At 41.7% G+C, this 14,745-nt stretch overlaps 1 protein-coding gene across 6 annotated transcripts in view; it reads right to left on the minus strand.

Moving 5' to 3' along the window:
* Positions 1–14,745, minus strand: part of LOC114159841 (myocardin-related transcription factor A-like) — a 35,513-nt gene that overhangs the window by 12,281 nt on the left and 8,487 nt on the right. For 4 of the 6 annotated variants that reach the window (XM_028042038.1, XM_028042039.1, XM_028042042.1 and 1 more), the window contains 4 exons: positions 11,352–11,417; positions 4,774–4,829; positions 3,671–3,746; positions 3,388–3,534 (listed from right to left, as the gene is read on the minus strand). In XM_028042038.1, coding sequence (XP_027897839.1) covers positions 3,388–3,534; positions 3,671–3,746; positions 4,774–4,829; positions 11,352–11,417 — 345 coding nt within the window. Of the gene's footprint in view, positions 1–3,387; positions 3,535–3,670; positions 3,747–4,773; positions 4,830–11,351; positions 11,418–11,503; positions 12,909–14,745 lie in introns of those variants that run through there. The other 2 variants (XM_028042040.1, XM_028042041.1) reach the window with 2 other exon arrangements.

Genomic DNA, 14,745 nt, shown 5'->3' on the forward strand with positions numbered 1-14,745 from the left:
GACATTATGCTGCTAATTCAAATGGTTTCTTTTGCACACATCCAAATCTATTGACAGCCCAGTCCGGCTCTGAAGTTTGCAGAGAAAGAGAGAGAGAGAGAAACAAAAAAAAAAAGAAGAGAAAACACCGAGCAACTTCCTCTTTGATTGCCAACTGATGCCGGCAATTCACAAGGTTGCCTAGGTAACACATGCCCTGTTTTCGAGGGTGATCCACACGCCTATCAGCATAAACATTTCACATTAGAGCTTATTAGGAGGAGTTCTCCTCTCTGTCGCTGCTTCTCATTGTATTTTCTTCACATAATGTTTTGCAGGCAGCCAATTAACAACCGGCGAAAACAACAGAAAATGTCCCGCGTCAGCATGAACAGTTTGGACAGGTTGAGTCATCCCGCTGGATATCCAGGCTAATTGTCCCTCTTCGGGCGCCTCGTAGCAAGTCTTCCCCGGGATTCAGGGAATTTCAGCGCCTGTTAGGCTCCCCCGGACTGCTGCGGCGGCTTTTCCCCCACTAATAGATGCGTGTTATTTGATTACACGAGCAGACTGCTATGGAGATCACACTCCTGGCCGATAATTCACCATCAGCAGGCGATGATGAAAACACAACGTGGGGCTGATTTATTATCCTGTGATCCAATAATGTGCCGAGTTACCCACCGCTGTGCTTCATGAGTGTGTGTGTGTGTGTGTTTGTTTCTAATACCTTGTGGGTATAATTTTCCTAACATATCCTACGTTGTGGGGACCGAAGCCTGGTTTCCACAAGGGGAAACGCTGTTTTTGGGTCAGGGGTCAGATTTAGGACTAAGGTGTGAATTGAGTTTTGGGTAGGGTTAGGGTTAGGTATGTAATGGTTAGGGTAAGGGTAAGGTTTAGGCTGTAGAAATGAATGGAAGTCAATGGAAAGTCCCCGCAAAGATAGCTGCGCAAACATGCGTGTGAGTGTGTGTGTTTGTGCGTGTGTGTGTGCAGTTGTGTCTGACAGCAGCAACATGTACTATGCTGAAGCTCTGCACTGTGTCTCTGGTGAATCAATGAAACCTGCCGTATCGGAGCATCGCAGGAACGACTGACACGGGGACTGTTTACATCAGAATCAGTTTTGTTAGGCAAAAATGCTTGCACATCGATTTCTAATCTCTTTTCTAAAGATTTCCTTTGGCACCGCTGGCCTTTATTGAACAGTAATTTGACAGGAAAGAGGGTTGAGAAAAGGGGAAGACACGCAGCAGACAACATTATTCTTTATTCCTTAGTTGAAAGCTCATGTTTAGCACGTCTCTGTTTGACTGAAGAGCCTCCTGTTTGTCCAGTGATTACATTTTAGGATTTCAGATGCTTCTTTTAGAGTCTTTCGTTCAGGGTGAACGTGCTCGATTGGGCATATTGGAAAGTTGTTTTGAATGTTCCACTTGAGCAGTCAGGAGAACACCAAACTAAACAGAACGCACTTTCACCATAGCAATGTCCTGGTTTATGACATCTCTGTATGTGGATTTTTAGCCACTTAAAGTGAAAACAAATTAAGCACCGTCCCAATTTACGTCTCGCCAGAAATGGACTTTTTGTTTTTCAGCCTTAAAAAAAGTTTTAAAATGTCTTTGCATCAGTTTTGTTTGGTAATAGGACATAAATTTCTCAGCCCCGTTAAAATTAATATGAAATATACCTCCAAATACATAAGCAGAATTTTATCGGGCTGTATTTTTCATACTTCCTCTCGATTTTGACTTGGTTGCTGTTTGAAACCTAGAGGCTTGAGCTCGATAGCTGTGTGTGAGAGAGGTCTTAATTCATTAATTAAGAGTGCCGGTTGAGTGCCGCGCGATTACTTAAAGATTAATTCCTGTATTCACAGATGCAGCGGTTGCTTAAAGGTGACAGCAGCGATGGGAGTGAGGAGGGATTCTCCAACTTGTTTTGCTCAAGCAAAGACGAGAGCGCATAAATGATTAACGATGTCTCTGTGTTGGGCAAAGCCGAGGCGTCTCTCAGACCTGGAGCAACATGCTGTCCATGTGGGTGTGTTGTTATCACAGCTTCAATATAGAAACACACCTCCTCATTTATTTACAAAAGATGAGGAAACAGAGGTAGATGGTAGAAAAAATGAACAGAACAGTCTTTAGAAGTTGAAATTCCTGGTGGAAAAGGTCTCGACAACCTTAAATCCAATATGGCTGCCATGTAAAAACAAAACAACATGTATGCTAGCGATAGCAGCTGATCCTCCTTAGCCAGGGTTTAAAGTTTTCACTCATTTTCAACACGCTTTGCTTTTTTTTCTGCTTTTTCTTGCTACATTTCTTCAAGACTTCTGCAGTCGACTGCAAACGCTTCTGCAGTTTTCACTAAAAACCGCTCAGCCTGCAGCGTTCACACCGCGTTTGCACAGGAAACGCACATTTTTCTAGCTATCTTTTACGATCACATTCAATATTTGATACACACATTATTTCACCCCCCCCCCTTTTTTGTGAAAATCATGCCACAGTGTTTTTGAGAGCAAAAACTGCAGAGACCACAGAGAAATAAATTACTAGCAAAGATTTGTTAGCCTGGTGGCTGAGGATAGCATTTGGCTAATCCAACTAATTTCGCAACTCGGAACACAAGAACAGAGTTCTGATGAAATTGACTGTCATCCGCCAAATTAGAGTTGGCTTATCTACGCTCATATTGCAGCTAGCTATAATTTAAAAATCAGTTGCTCAGTGAGAACTTGTTGATTGGGACAGAAGCGTTTTACTAAAGTTTCGTTCCTGGCGTGACTGGGGGAAGTGTTTTGCAGATGCACAGGTGTTGCAGCGGTTTTTAAGTGGGCCGAGTTTGGGAGACAAATGGATCCTGGATTCACGTAAAGGTTATTGGAAGGTTTGAAGAAAAGCGTTAGATCAACTTCCTGGACGTAGATTGTAAATCTGAGATGATCGTGACTCGCATTACTGTTTTAGTTTCTCTAAGCTTTTGCATCGATAACATTAAATGCATTTACTCCCTGGATTTCTGGGGTAAATTAAAATGTTACTCTGAGATTTCCTCATCTTCACTTGCTATTCAGCTGGATAGCATGGGACATCTCCCAGAAATGAAACGTGGCCAAAGAAAGGCAGAAAACTTTTCAAAGCTCCCTCTGTTGGCTAATGTCAAGGAGTTTGTTAGCCTCTTTTGCCCTTGTTCACATATAACTTAACATATTTTTCACCTGCTCTGTTTAGCAGCTTTTAAATAGCCAAATGAAAAATGTATTAAACCTGTGCGGTACATAAGTGAATAGTTTCTCGATATTTTTTCGGTATTTGGGTGGACAGTTTTCTCATAATATAATTAATGTCGATGCTGTGCTTTATGAGACAAACAGAAAATGCTAGCGTGACTCACGCGTGACGGCCTGTTTGAAACACGCGTCCACAGGCAGGATGTTTCTGTGGACCGGCTCTACGGGCCCCGCTCTGTGGGCCATCCTGTTGTTCGAGTCGTCAGCAAGGCGAACGTTTCTGTGCTGAGCGTGTTTGGATGGAAGCTTCTCTAGAGAACGAACAAAGCAAACAAGGTCGTTTTGTTTTGTTTTTTAAGAATGAGAATGGGGCCTTAAATGCTGAACAGTATTTGTCATACCAGCCTGAACTCGAGTGGCTCCGCCGTGAAGCAGTGTGTCACTTACCATCCAGGATCCGCATCCTGATTGCCTCGGGACTCCCTGACTCACTCCTGATCCTCTGCTTGCGACCGTGCGCAGACTGCAACACAAATATTACAATTATCTAATCACATTAAGACTAGAACATTGAGAATTTCTAGTTTAGAAATAATGACATAAAGGCCAATGATACTGGCAAACCTGTCCAGATTAATGAATCCAAGTCAGAATGAGGAACTGATCAAGTGACTGTAGGGTCAATTGCCAATGAACTTTGTTTCTGGTCTACAAATTCCAGCTATTATTGTTCAAATAGTTCTGCCACTTTGCCTAAATGCTGTGAAAACACACAGGGCCCATGATACCGGACTTGTAAAAAGTGGGTTGAGGTTTCTGCTGTGGAACTGTGAGGTCAAAGGAACGTGTTATTTCTCCGTAGACCAGCATTTCTCAATCCCGGTCCTCGGGGGCCGCACTGAGCACCGCAGTGTTTCAGGTGTTCCCCCTTTCTGCCACCACCAGACTCCAATATGTGGATGATTTAACGAGGAGGAGGTCATGGAGTCGTTTGGATCAGGTGTTCTGAAACTGAGATATATTTCAAATATGCAGGACAGGAGGACTGGAATTGAGAAACGCCACCATTAAGGTGAAGCAGCTCTATATTAAACTCCATGTTTTATGAGTCGGATGTCACTGAGGGTCGTGTGTCCTCAATAGTTTTGGCAAAGTAGTGCCCTTAAGAGTTCGGTATTATTTTCAATTTATTTCTGCTGTCCACTTTTTGCAAAGCTGAGAGCTAGATTAAATGTTTCAAACACTGCTAACCGAGAGGCAATTTATGTACATTCTTACTTGCATCTCTATTCAATTCAGATAACGTAATCGAGGCGCAACCACAGATTTAGTGAATGAATGTGCGTTGAACCTCATGCTCCTGTAACATTATTCATACTCTGAGCAGACGGTTATATTTCAGCTCATTTAGGGGTTTCTTCCCCCCCCTTCGGAATTTCTCTATGACCCAGAGTCACTGGAACGACGCCGCTTGTTGCTAAGCCTCTTAAAGGCAAAAAAAAAAAACAGAAAAATGAACCAGTTTCAACTCAGGTGACTGCTCTGCTCACCTGTGCTCGATCCAAGCCCCGTCTCTGCTGGTGGAAGGCAGCTGAACTTTTAAGTGCTGGAAGGATAAAGACATGAAACGGAGAGGAAAAAGCACAGTGGGCATTAACGCTGCTGCATGCCGACTGATGCACCTGAGGAGAGCGAGATGGCTCCAAATGGATCTTCCCTTCATCGGTTAAGCACAAACAGAGTGATTGGTGGGCACAGTTATCGCTGTTTTTTTACAGGCAAAGCTCTGCCTGATTACCGTCTCAGCACAGTTAATGTCTGCTATCGTTTTGCAGCCTTTTATATCTTTGCACAATGATAAAATAAAATGCGGCGTATTTTTGGGAAGTGGTTCCGAGAGCAGCTGCTAGAACGGGTCAGAAATCACTCGAAGTGCAAATGCGACGCGTCCAAAACGCTGAGCTGAGGCAGCCGAACTTCTGAAAACTACAAGTCTGTGAACACACAGGAAATTACAGGGCTGGTAGTTCCTGCTATTTATTTCTATTGAACCTGGTCCTGCAAACTTTAAAAGTGGCATATGAGCAAAGAAAATGCTGACATGGATGTCACTTTATATAAACCAAAACAAATTCTGGGGCTGCTTTCGTTAGATTTATATTTCTATCACGTAGGATTTAACTTGAGTGGTAGATAAATGGATAATAAATCCAATATATTGACAAATATTGGCGTTAATACCTCCAATCTAGCTGTACAACGGGCAGTAGCTCATTTTTTCTTAGATTTTTTAGTCATGCAATGAAAATGTCTCTCAGCATTAGTAGGTAGTATTAAAAAAAGTCAACATATGTTAGTATCATGCTAGCTTTTTGTTTATCCATTGCCAGATTTCCCCCAGAATTGTCACCAACAAAGTATTCAATCATTTCGCAGTGGCTAGCCACGAGGTCAAGAGGTCATCGAAGATGCCAAGTCGACGATTTCATTGTCTCAGTCAAGCCCCGTCTACTGGAGCTCGCAGCAGATAATGCGCTTTTGTCCCAGTCACATCCCTCTTGATTTTTAGACACACACACACACACACACAGCTATTTGACTGGATTAGCAACTCCAAGCGACACTCCGGGTACCTGCTTAAGCCTCAGTTCACGTCGCTGCACACTGTCACTCTGCTGCTGCACACCCCGGAGACATCAGCCCCTCTTTAAGACCCTCACTCTTTCACAAAGGGGGCGCTATGCTGGGTATGAACCTGCCTGAGTCGGAATGAGTGGTGGGTGTGACGGAGGGGAGTCATCTTTTGTAAAGTGGAAGGCGTAGAAATACATTGAAGTGTTGAGACTAAAACAAAAGGAGCTAGCGAGAAAGAAAAAATAAAAGAACAGCAGACCAAATGGAAAGTGAAGAGAGAGAAACAGATCAGGTCAAAGAGGAAAGACCCCATTTAGTCCATGAGTTAGAGGACAAAATGTCACATTTTGTCCATTTCAGGGTGGCAAAGTGTATCGATATTTTTGAAAAGATACATGTCTCTAGTTAATATTTTGGTATGATAGCCCTTCCAAAATGTTTGTTAGTTATAAAAACGTTAATCAGTAATGGTATAAATTTACACTTACATAGACTTTAGGTTGATGTACATAGACCTATTTATCAGATTTTGCAAGTTTTTCCATCATGGGCTACATAATAGTAGCCAAGGATGACCATATATATACATATATATATATATATATATATATATATATATATAAAATGTATCTAGTTTGGTCAAAAGGTGTAGAAACTTTTTATTATTTTTGATTTAACGAGCTCTAGTGACCTCTGTGTTAGTCAGAGAGACTCAAAACTGGTTTAAATGAAAGCCAAGAGTGTCCCCTTTAAGATGATACCAAACATTATATTATAGACCTTTGACAAATGCCCGTACCATGAGCCTAAACCAGACATACACCAGTCTCAAAAAACAGCATTTGTCCAAAAGGGTTATTTACTTCATGAGCTGATAACTATGACTCAGCCACCATTTTGAAAGGGCTATCATACCAAAATATTAACTAGAGAAATGTATCTTTTCAAAAATATCGATAAACTTTGCCACCTTGAAATGGACCAAAAAATGGTCTGGCCCATGGACTAATTACGTGCTTGAGTGACTAACTAACATTGCTGGTCTTTAAACTTTGAAAACATCCAGCAGCATCACTTCCTATCTGGTCTTGATGGTTTTTTTATGTTCTCTCCGCTGCTGACGAGTGCTTTATTCTCCCTTGCGTGTGAACTGAAAGGTTTCTCTGCATTCTGCTTTACTGCCCAACCGGTCAGCTGGTTAAACTTCCCAATATATTTGCAAATGTCACAAAACCCAAAGATCAGAGATATCAGACTCCAGATATGCAGAAGAAAGACATCCATCATAACCCACAGACGCGAGACTTTAAACATGCTCTCAATAGTGAAGAAGGTTCACTTCCATGCTGATTAGCTCAGTCTCTTTCTAGTGGAAGGTTTCATTTAGATCATCGCATGCAGCGGAGTGAGAACCCTGAATTCTTTAGCAAGTCTATAAACCTTTACTTTTTCACAAGCTACAAAAATACCCTGTGAAAGTAAGGCGAAAAGTCACACTCATGATTCAGAGTGCCATGACAACTACATGATCTCGAGAAATAGGAAAGCACCTGCAGAAATCTCTCTCAGTGAAAGTCTGAGCTAATGGAGAAAATCTACATGAGAATAGAAAGCGTGAAAATTTAATGCAAATAGTCCTTCTGCATTTTAGGACCAAGAAAATCTTTATTTTAAAAAGGAATATAAATGGTATGTAGCTAGGTGGCTAGTTGGTAGGTAGCTAGCTAAGCAGGTTGCTATGTAACTAGCTAGACAAGTAGGTGGCTAGCTAGGTAAACAGGTAGGCAGGATAGCTAGCTATCTGTTTAGGTAGCTTGAACTGTAGGGAGCTAGCTAGATAGCTAGCCAGGTACTTAGTTAGGTATGTAGGGAGGTAGGTAAGTAGGTAACTAGATCAGTTGCTAGCTAGATAGGTGGGTAGGTACTTAGCTAGGTATATAAGTAGGTATATACAGTAGGTATGTAGGTATGTAGGTAGGTAGGTAGGTAAGTAGGTAGGTAGACACAGTCAGAAAGACAGACGGACAGATATTCGTAGCATCTGTTTTGATAGCAACTCAGCTACCAAGCGGTAGGTCACATAAAATCACAAACCAGAGATGCTGAAGTGCAAAGTTTTAAAAGGTCGGACATTTTCTTCAGAGTTAATAGGTGCATATTAACTCTGCACCTAGAGTGAGATGCTCTAGACTTCTTTCAGATTAGCTCAAAAACAGTTTGTTGGATTTCCAGGCGGCTGCATCCACGCATCACATCACCATTGCAAAACACTGAATGTTCTTCTATAAACCACGTCAAATCTGGACTCTAGACCAGTTTCTTCAGAGTTATTTCTGACTGCCAATCCAAAGGACAAGTCTGGACTTGGCATAGACTGACTGCTTTGGTGCAGGAGGGTTTTTATTGTGGGGCATCTTAAACTCCCAATGCTTTGTCCCAGCAAGACATTTTGGATACTTATATCCTCCCAACTTACAGTTTGGACAATACCCCTAAGCAAGAAGAATATAGGAACATGGATCAGGAAGTTTAGTTTATAGGAGCTTGACTGGCCTGATAGAACATCTCAGGGATTAATTAGAGCAGAGACATTCTTGTCCAACATCAGTGTCTGATCTCCAAAATGTGCATCAGAAACAATAGTAAAAAAAAAATCCTCTAAACACACACCTACCTAAACCTTGTTGAAAGGAGGAAGAAGTGCATAGGTCACTCGAGGTCACATTTGTGTCCTCGAGTGACACAAATGTGTCAACTATCTGCTTGTAAGGTAGACAAGCAGATAGTTGACATGCAGACATTACTGTTTAGTTTTAGACCAACAAGAGAGTCATTGTTTTAAGAACTTGTTCATCTGCTTTCTTTTTTTTTAAGCTTGAAACTTCTGCTTTCATTCTATCTATCTGTTTCTCCGTGTTTTTACGTCTAAAGTGCAACAGACGTTACAGAAGGTCTGGACAGAGAAAAAGTTTCAAAGCAGACAAAGTTCAAGAAAACCTAGAGAGCACTACTTCCCAACGCGAGAAAGAAATGAGGTGAGGCTTAAAACCGGTGCACAGTTGTAGATGGTGCACTGCTCAGGATGTGGGTACACATGTATGGGAATACCACAGTGCAAAAAAAAAAAAAAAAAAGTAGCAAAACCAGAAAAAACTCAATCATACGACCTGGTTTGAAGTTTTTACGACTTTTTTTTAATAAAATAAAATACATCTCTTGTCTTTTCCGGTCTGAACATTCTGAAAACGTCTGACAATTAACGTCTCTAGTTACAGTAACTGAAATATTCACTCGCATTTTAAAAGAAGAGCTTAATTCTCTTTATCAGTGCAACTAGACCCGACACAAAGACTCTGTGTAGAAACAATAATAAAAAAAAAAGAAGATGTTGGTCAACACGTAGGCGTACGAACGACCCATTTTCATTTCGCCACTGCAAACCAGAACGATACGATAAGAGCAGAGATAAAGCAAACTGCGGCCACGCTGCGCCGTTTCACCGAGGCTTCTGTCGCAACTCGCCATCACGCCCACATGTGGCGCTTTCTCAACAAGCCTGATGATGAAAACATGAACTGCTCCAATTGTCACCGTGGCAAGTTGCATTCTGCGCGTCTCAATTTTTAAAGGCTCTGACTAAACCCAGCATTGTTGTCGCTGCTGCCTGGCAACTAAGATAAGAGCAATTGCATTAAACTGCAACGGAAGAAACAATCTATGTATTGAATGAATGTAGAGGAGGCCCATCCGAGTAGTTTTCAGGGGGTTAATTCAGCTGTGATGAATGAAAAACAAGATATTTGTGTCACATCAGTAGAACAACTGCGAAGGGCAAAGATAGAAACCCGCCGTTCACGAAAATAAATAATGGCTTTAAATGAGCAGATGTATGCAGAAAAAGGTAGCGTGGCTCGGAGTAATTAATTTACATCTACGCAGAAATGTGTGAGAACACGGATCACATTAATGCATGCGGTGGGAAGCAGCATAATGACACATTTTCTAAAGTGCTTTGTAATGAAAATGAACAGAAGGGAGAGGAGGTGAGGTTTGCTGAGCTGAAAGCTCTGGAAGCTGCTGAAACGTAGCACTTTTTTTTTCTTCTTAGCTTAATGGGAAACGGAAAATCATCCGGCGAGCGGCGTCAAAGCGGCTTTTGAATATTCATAGCTGTAGCTGCTGCAAGACATCTACGGGACGACGTGCTTTTGAAGATGGAAAGCGCCGTCTCGTCGGGCGGACGGCGGATTTGTCTTCACAGCAATCCCACTCAGACCAGAAACAGCCAGAGGTGATTCTCACAGTGCTGACTGAGAAAGAGAAACCTCAACCTGAAGTTGCTGCACCTGCGTCACGGTTAGACACCGAGGCTTTTCTGCACATGCAGCTGCCAAGGAAACACTGTTAAAATTAAGTATTAATAGGAAAACAGTATATACTTATCATGAATGTTGCTTTCTGGTAAGTATAGCATTTTTAAGTGCATCCTTTATCTCCACAGTTTGTTCAGGATTCAAATGTCAAGGCCTATTTAAATCCCTTCACTCGTGTAAATATGTTCGTCCGTTATTAAGGTAGTCAAACCTCACTGCACTCATGTTCTCAATACGTTTATAACGTTAGCATGATACCGAGAGCAAAATGTCATAGCATTAGCAATGCAGCACAGACAGCTGTCCCAGGAAGTTAGAAAAGCAGCAGTATCCAGTGTTCACGAGGCATTTTGGTTGATCATTTTTACCATTACTGTTTTTAGAACTTGTTTGGGTCATGACGACATTTATTTAAGGTGGAGTCGTAACAGGTGCTGGGATAAGCAGCAGCTTCCTTATGCGCCATATGGATGGTTGCCCAGAGCAACACAAGAAACGGGGGCAAACAGGGAGGCGCCAGATTAAAATAATAATATAGTAAAAACAGATAAACTGGCAAACGAATGAATGAAAAGGAAATATATTTAAATATATACAGTATAACACAGCGCTTTATGCTAAATCCAGACTTAACCTACCAATGGTTGAATATACGAATAAATAATTAGCAGTATTTTTTTTTTATTTAGCAACAAATGCCCGGTTGAGACGTGACCTCATCATTTGCCCTCGCGTGTGTAACATTTTGAACCTTGCTCGACGTGAGCCTCATCCGAACACAAGCTGCTTTAACATGGCTATGTTTGCTGCTGATCAAATGTGGCGTCTTTTCCAATCGGTGATTTGGCAGTGAAAAGGAAACAGTCGAAAACTGAAGAGAACGTAGCGTCTGCAAAGTTCACACTTAGTGAGCAGAAGTGGATGAAAACTACATATTAAGTCTTTTTTAGTTTGACTGGAGTTAAAACTGCAGACTGAACCGGGTATGTTATCACTTATAAAGATGTCATTATACAAAGAAGTCTTTATTGTCTGGATAAAAGAGAAACACATTCGTATCTAGACATATCCCTGCTTTATTTATATAAAAAAAGCACAAATTGGTTGCAGGATTTACTTACGAGGCATGGCTCCACAGCTCTCCACCGCTTCTCTGCTTCTTCTTTGTTGCAGCTTCAGCTGAAGAACTGAACCACAAAAAGAAGACGCAAACGTCAGTCCCAGGTTTATTGGGATGCATCATTAAACCAGTGATGCATCATCTCTCCCCCACCTTTGCTCTCAGACATGCAAAAAAGCTCAGAAGTAGAGTCATTGCTCAATCAAGCAGAGCACGAAAGAAAAATACGAGAATGCCACTAGCTTTTGAAAGCAACAAGTTTGAGAATTTTATCGTCTCTAGTCAAAAGTCGTGGCCCTCTCTGAGAAGAGCCCCGGCGACTGTGTCACACAATACAACGGGAAGTTGAAGAAGCTCACACTCGAGCTGCTTCCTGTTTCGAGTTTTAGATAAAACGCTGGCGCGATAAGCGGTATCACTTGATCTTCACTGACAGTCTGTAGGAAAAAAACCCAAAACAAACCCCCACAAACAACAACAAAAAAAGAAACTGAATAAAGGTATCACACCCGAAAGAGCTTCTGAGTTTAAGCCCCATGCAAAACTCTTAAGATCTATTCAGTGTCACGGTTTTCTCAGAAAACAACAGAGCTTAACTTCCAAGGTGACATGAAGTTATGAAGGAGCAGGAAACTCTTGTCTGCAGATCAGCGGTTTGAACTCTGAGGCGTAACAACACGAGGTGCCTGGGAGAATTTTTACTACCGAGGTCTGTGTCACACATCCTCACTGGGGTTATATGTCAGCACATAACTGTGCAGCTTTTTTTTTTGGTCTAAGCGCACTGAGGGGGTCACCTAATCAGCTGTGCCTCGAAGGAGGATCAAGCAGCTTAAAAATGTTAAAAACTAAATGTTTCTGAGTGCTTTCGGCTCACTTCCCTTTTCACCGAATAAGAAATCAACAGAGCTGTGAAAAAAGTATTTCCCCCCATATGGATTTCTTCTCGTTATTTTTGCCCTTTTTTTCTTTTTGTCACACTTACAGGTTTCAGATCACCAAACTGAAAATAACACGAGACAAAGAGGGCAGAGATGCAGCTTTTCAAATTGATTATCACATAAATTCAGGGACAAAAGCTTTAAGAAAACGACTGAGCTTGTGCAAAAAGGAAAGAAAAAGAAAGAAAGTAGTCCTGTTTTGTTTTACCAGCCCTCTCATAACATGTTAGCTAAATTACCATAAAACGAAACACATGCTAATGGCTCATTTTTATGCAACCTTTCTGGCATTAGCAAAACAAGCTAATAGTAAAAAAAATTAAAAAATTTGCCCAGGATTTCATGCATGCAAACATTAAACAGTCACAGGCTATCTGGTGACTCATTTAATGAGATGGAAACAGTAAGAACGTCATCTGAGCTGTTTAGAAATTCAAGTGTCCCTGTGTTTTAGTCATGCGGCGGCCATGTTGGAGCTCAACATTGCTACAAACCTCAAGCTTTCCAACTTAGGACGCTAGTTTAACTTATCTGCTTAGCTTAGGAATTCAGTTTGTCCAAAGGAGAAACAAAACACTGCATGGTTGCAACATTCATTTTTCCTCTTTAAATCTAGAAACATTTTGTAAAGTCATCCAGCTTTGTAAAGAAATGAAAACAGCAACAGGTCCCTTTAAAGAAAAGCGCTGTAAGGAGACTGTACATTGCAATTTCCATACATGGTTTTTGCAAAAGTATAAATGGAAATCTTTTCACCTGTTTCTCCCTTCTTTTCCATTCTCAACTCTACATCCACTTTTCTCCTGTCATTTTGTAAAATCTCTGTTTACCTACATGCAAAAAAAAAAAAAACAACCAGACAACTCCTTCCCCCCTATTCATGTTGCTAAAATAATCCGGTTTTGTGTGCACTTGATTAAAGTCGCGCCCTCAGGTTTAGAAACCGTGTTTTATTGTATTTAAAGAAGCACTAATCAGATGTCTCGGAGTTTCCCCAAATCGTCCTGCGGACAATATATGCGCGTCATTCCGCAGCCTCGGACACAAAACAATTCCTGCGCTCTGATTTCGGAGCCAGACGCAGGTCGAGTTCTGTGTTTCCGCCTGGGAGGGACCGGGCTGGCTCCTGCTGCAGGCCGGACACCAGCAGACTATCAACACAGGCGCCGAGCCCCAGCTCCCATTTAAAGCACGTCCGATGTTTGCAGGCACAACACGGGCGGCCGCAGTTAACAACCACAACACGTGTGGTTGTTAAAAAAAAATAAAAATACAAAACCTGCGCTCGTATTATACCAAACACTTGTCGTGTGATTTACGCTCAGAGATGGCAAGATGGCAGTCTATTTCGGGAGCGTGTGCTCGTTGCTCAGATGTCAGCTGTGCGGCACCGAGCGTGGCTCTGCTCAGCAGTTACAGTCCAAGTGCAGCGCCGTAATGAAGGGGGAGCCATTTCTGAAGTCTCAACGTTTTATTTACCCGTGATTTTTATTTTATTTTATTTTTCTGTCGGGGGGTCACAGAGAGGGAGCAGCTGCAGACTCACTTTTGTTCTGCTGAATTGTTAAGAGGAAAGAAAAATAACGTAGGGGTGTCAAAATGTGTACAAATAAATGTACTGTATATCTGAATGGTGTGGCATGTTTTGTTTTTCAGCAATCCTAAATTTATACTGCATGGAAGCAGCAGTGTGGAACAGTGTGTTCGGGGTGACAGACATTGTCTTCTTCATGAGTAGTATTTTTGAATGGAGATTTAATTATGTGAGTTTCTACATCATCTGACCCAAACGTGTTCTGCCGCGTCCCATACGTGACTTTTGGCGAACAGAACTCATCTTTTGTTGTTTCTCCACCTGAAAGGCCCGATTTGCGTCTGACCGTTGGCCCGTCGACAAATTTCACCATCTGAGCTTTAGATCTTTGCAGTTCTTCTAGAACGGGCCTCTGAAATTATTTTCCAATTAATGCTCCAATCGCTAAACCATACTTATTGCTTGTAGGCCAAGAAGTTCAATTTTAGACAAAATTTCAGTCTCTGGACACATACTGTGACACCCCCTAGCTTCTCACTCGCTTGGAGAGCTGACGATTAAAGCGGTTTTCCACCAACTACTCAGACCGTTCTGAAAAGTGCGTGTGGTTATGTGATTCTCATATAGATCCACCGGCAGGAGGAGGTCACTCAGTTATTTATAGCTTACCCAGAGATCTGATTGTTGAATTTCAGAAGAGTCAGCTGAAAATAAGACAGAAACTAATACAGTTAAAATATATCTCCAATTTAAACATTTTCCATGGTCATTTGTCTCCATATTTTTGCTAAATGGAAGTAGAGCAGCTGAACTGGCCCCCTATGCTGCTCCGCTTGCCTGTGTTGTTGCAAAATTCTTGTAATGGTGGCAGAAAATAAAAAACAAATAAATCAGCTTGATGAAACGCTGGAACATTTATC

This window comes from Xiphophorus couchianus, chromosome 16 (genome assembly GCF_001444195.1).
Source record: "Xiphophorus couchianus chromosome 16, X_couchianus-1.0, whole genome shotgun sequence".
Lineage (NCBI taxonomy): Eukaryota > Metazoa > Chordata > Actinopteri > Cyprinodontiformes > Poeciliidae > Xiphophorus > Xiphophorus couchianus.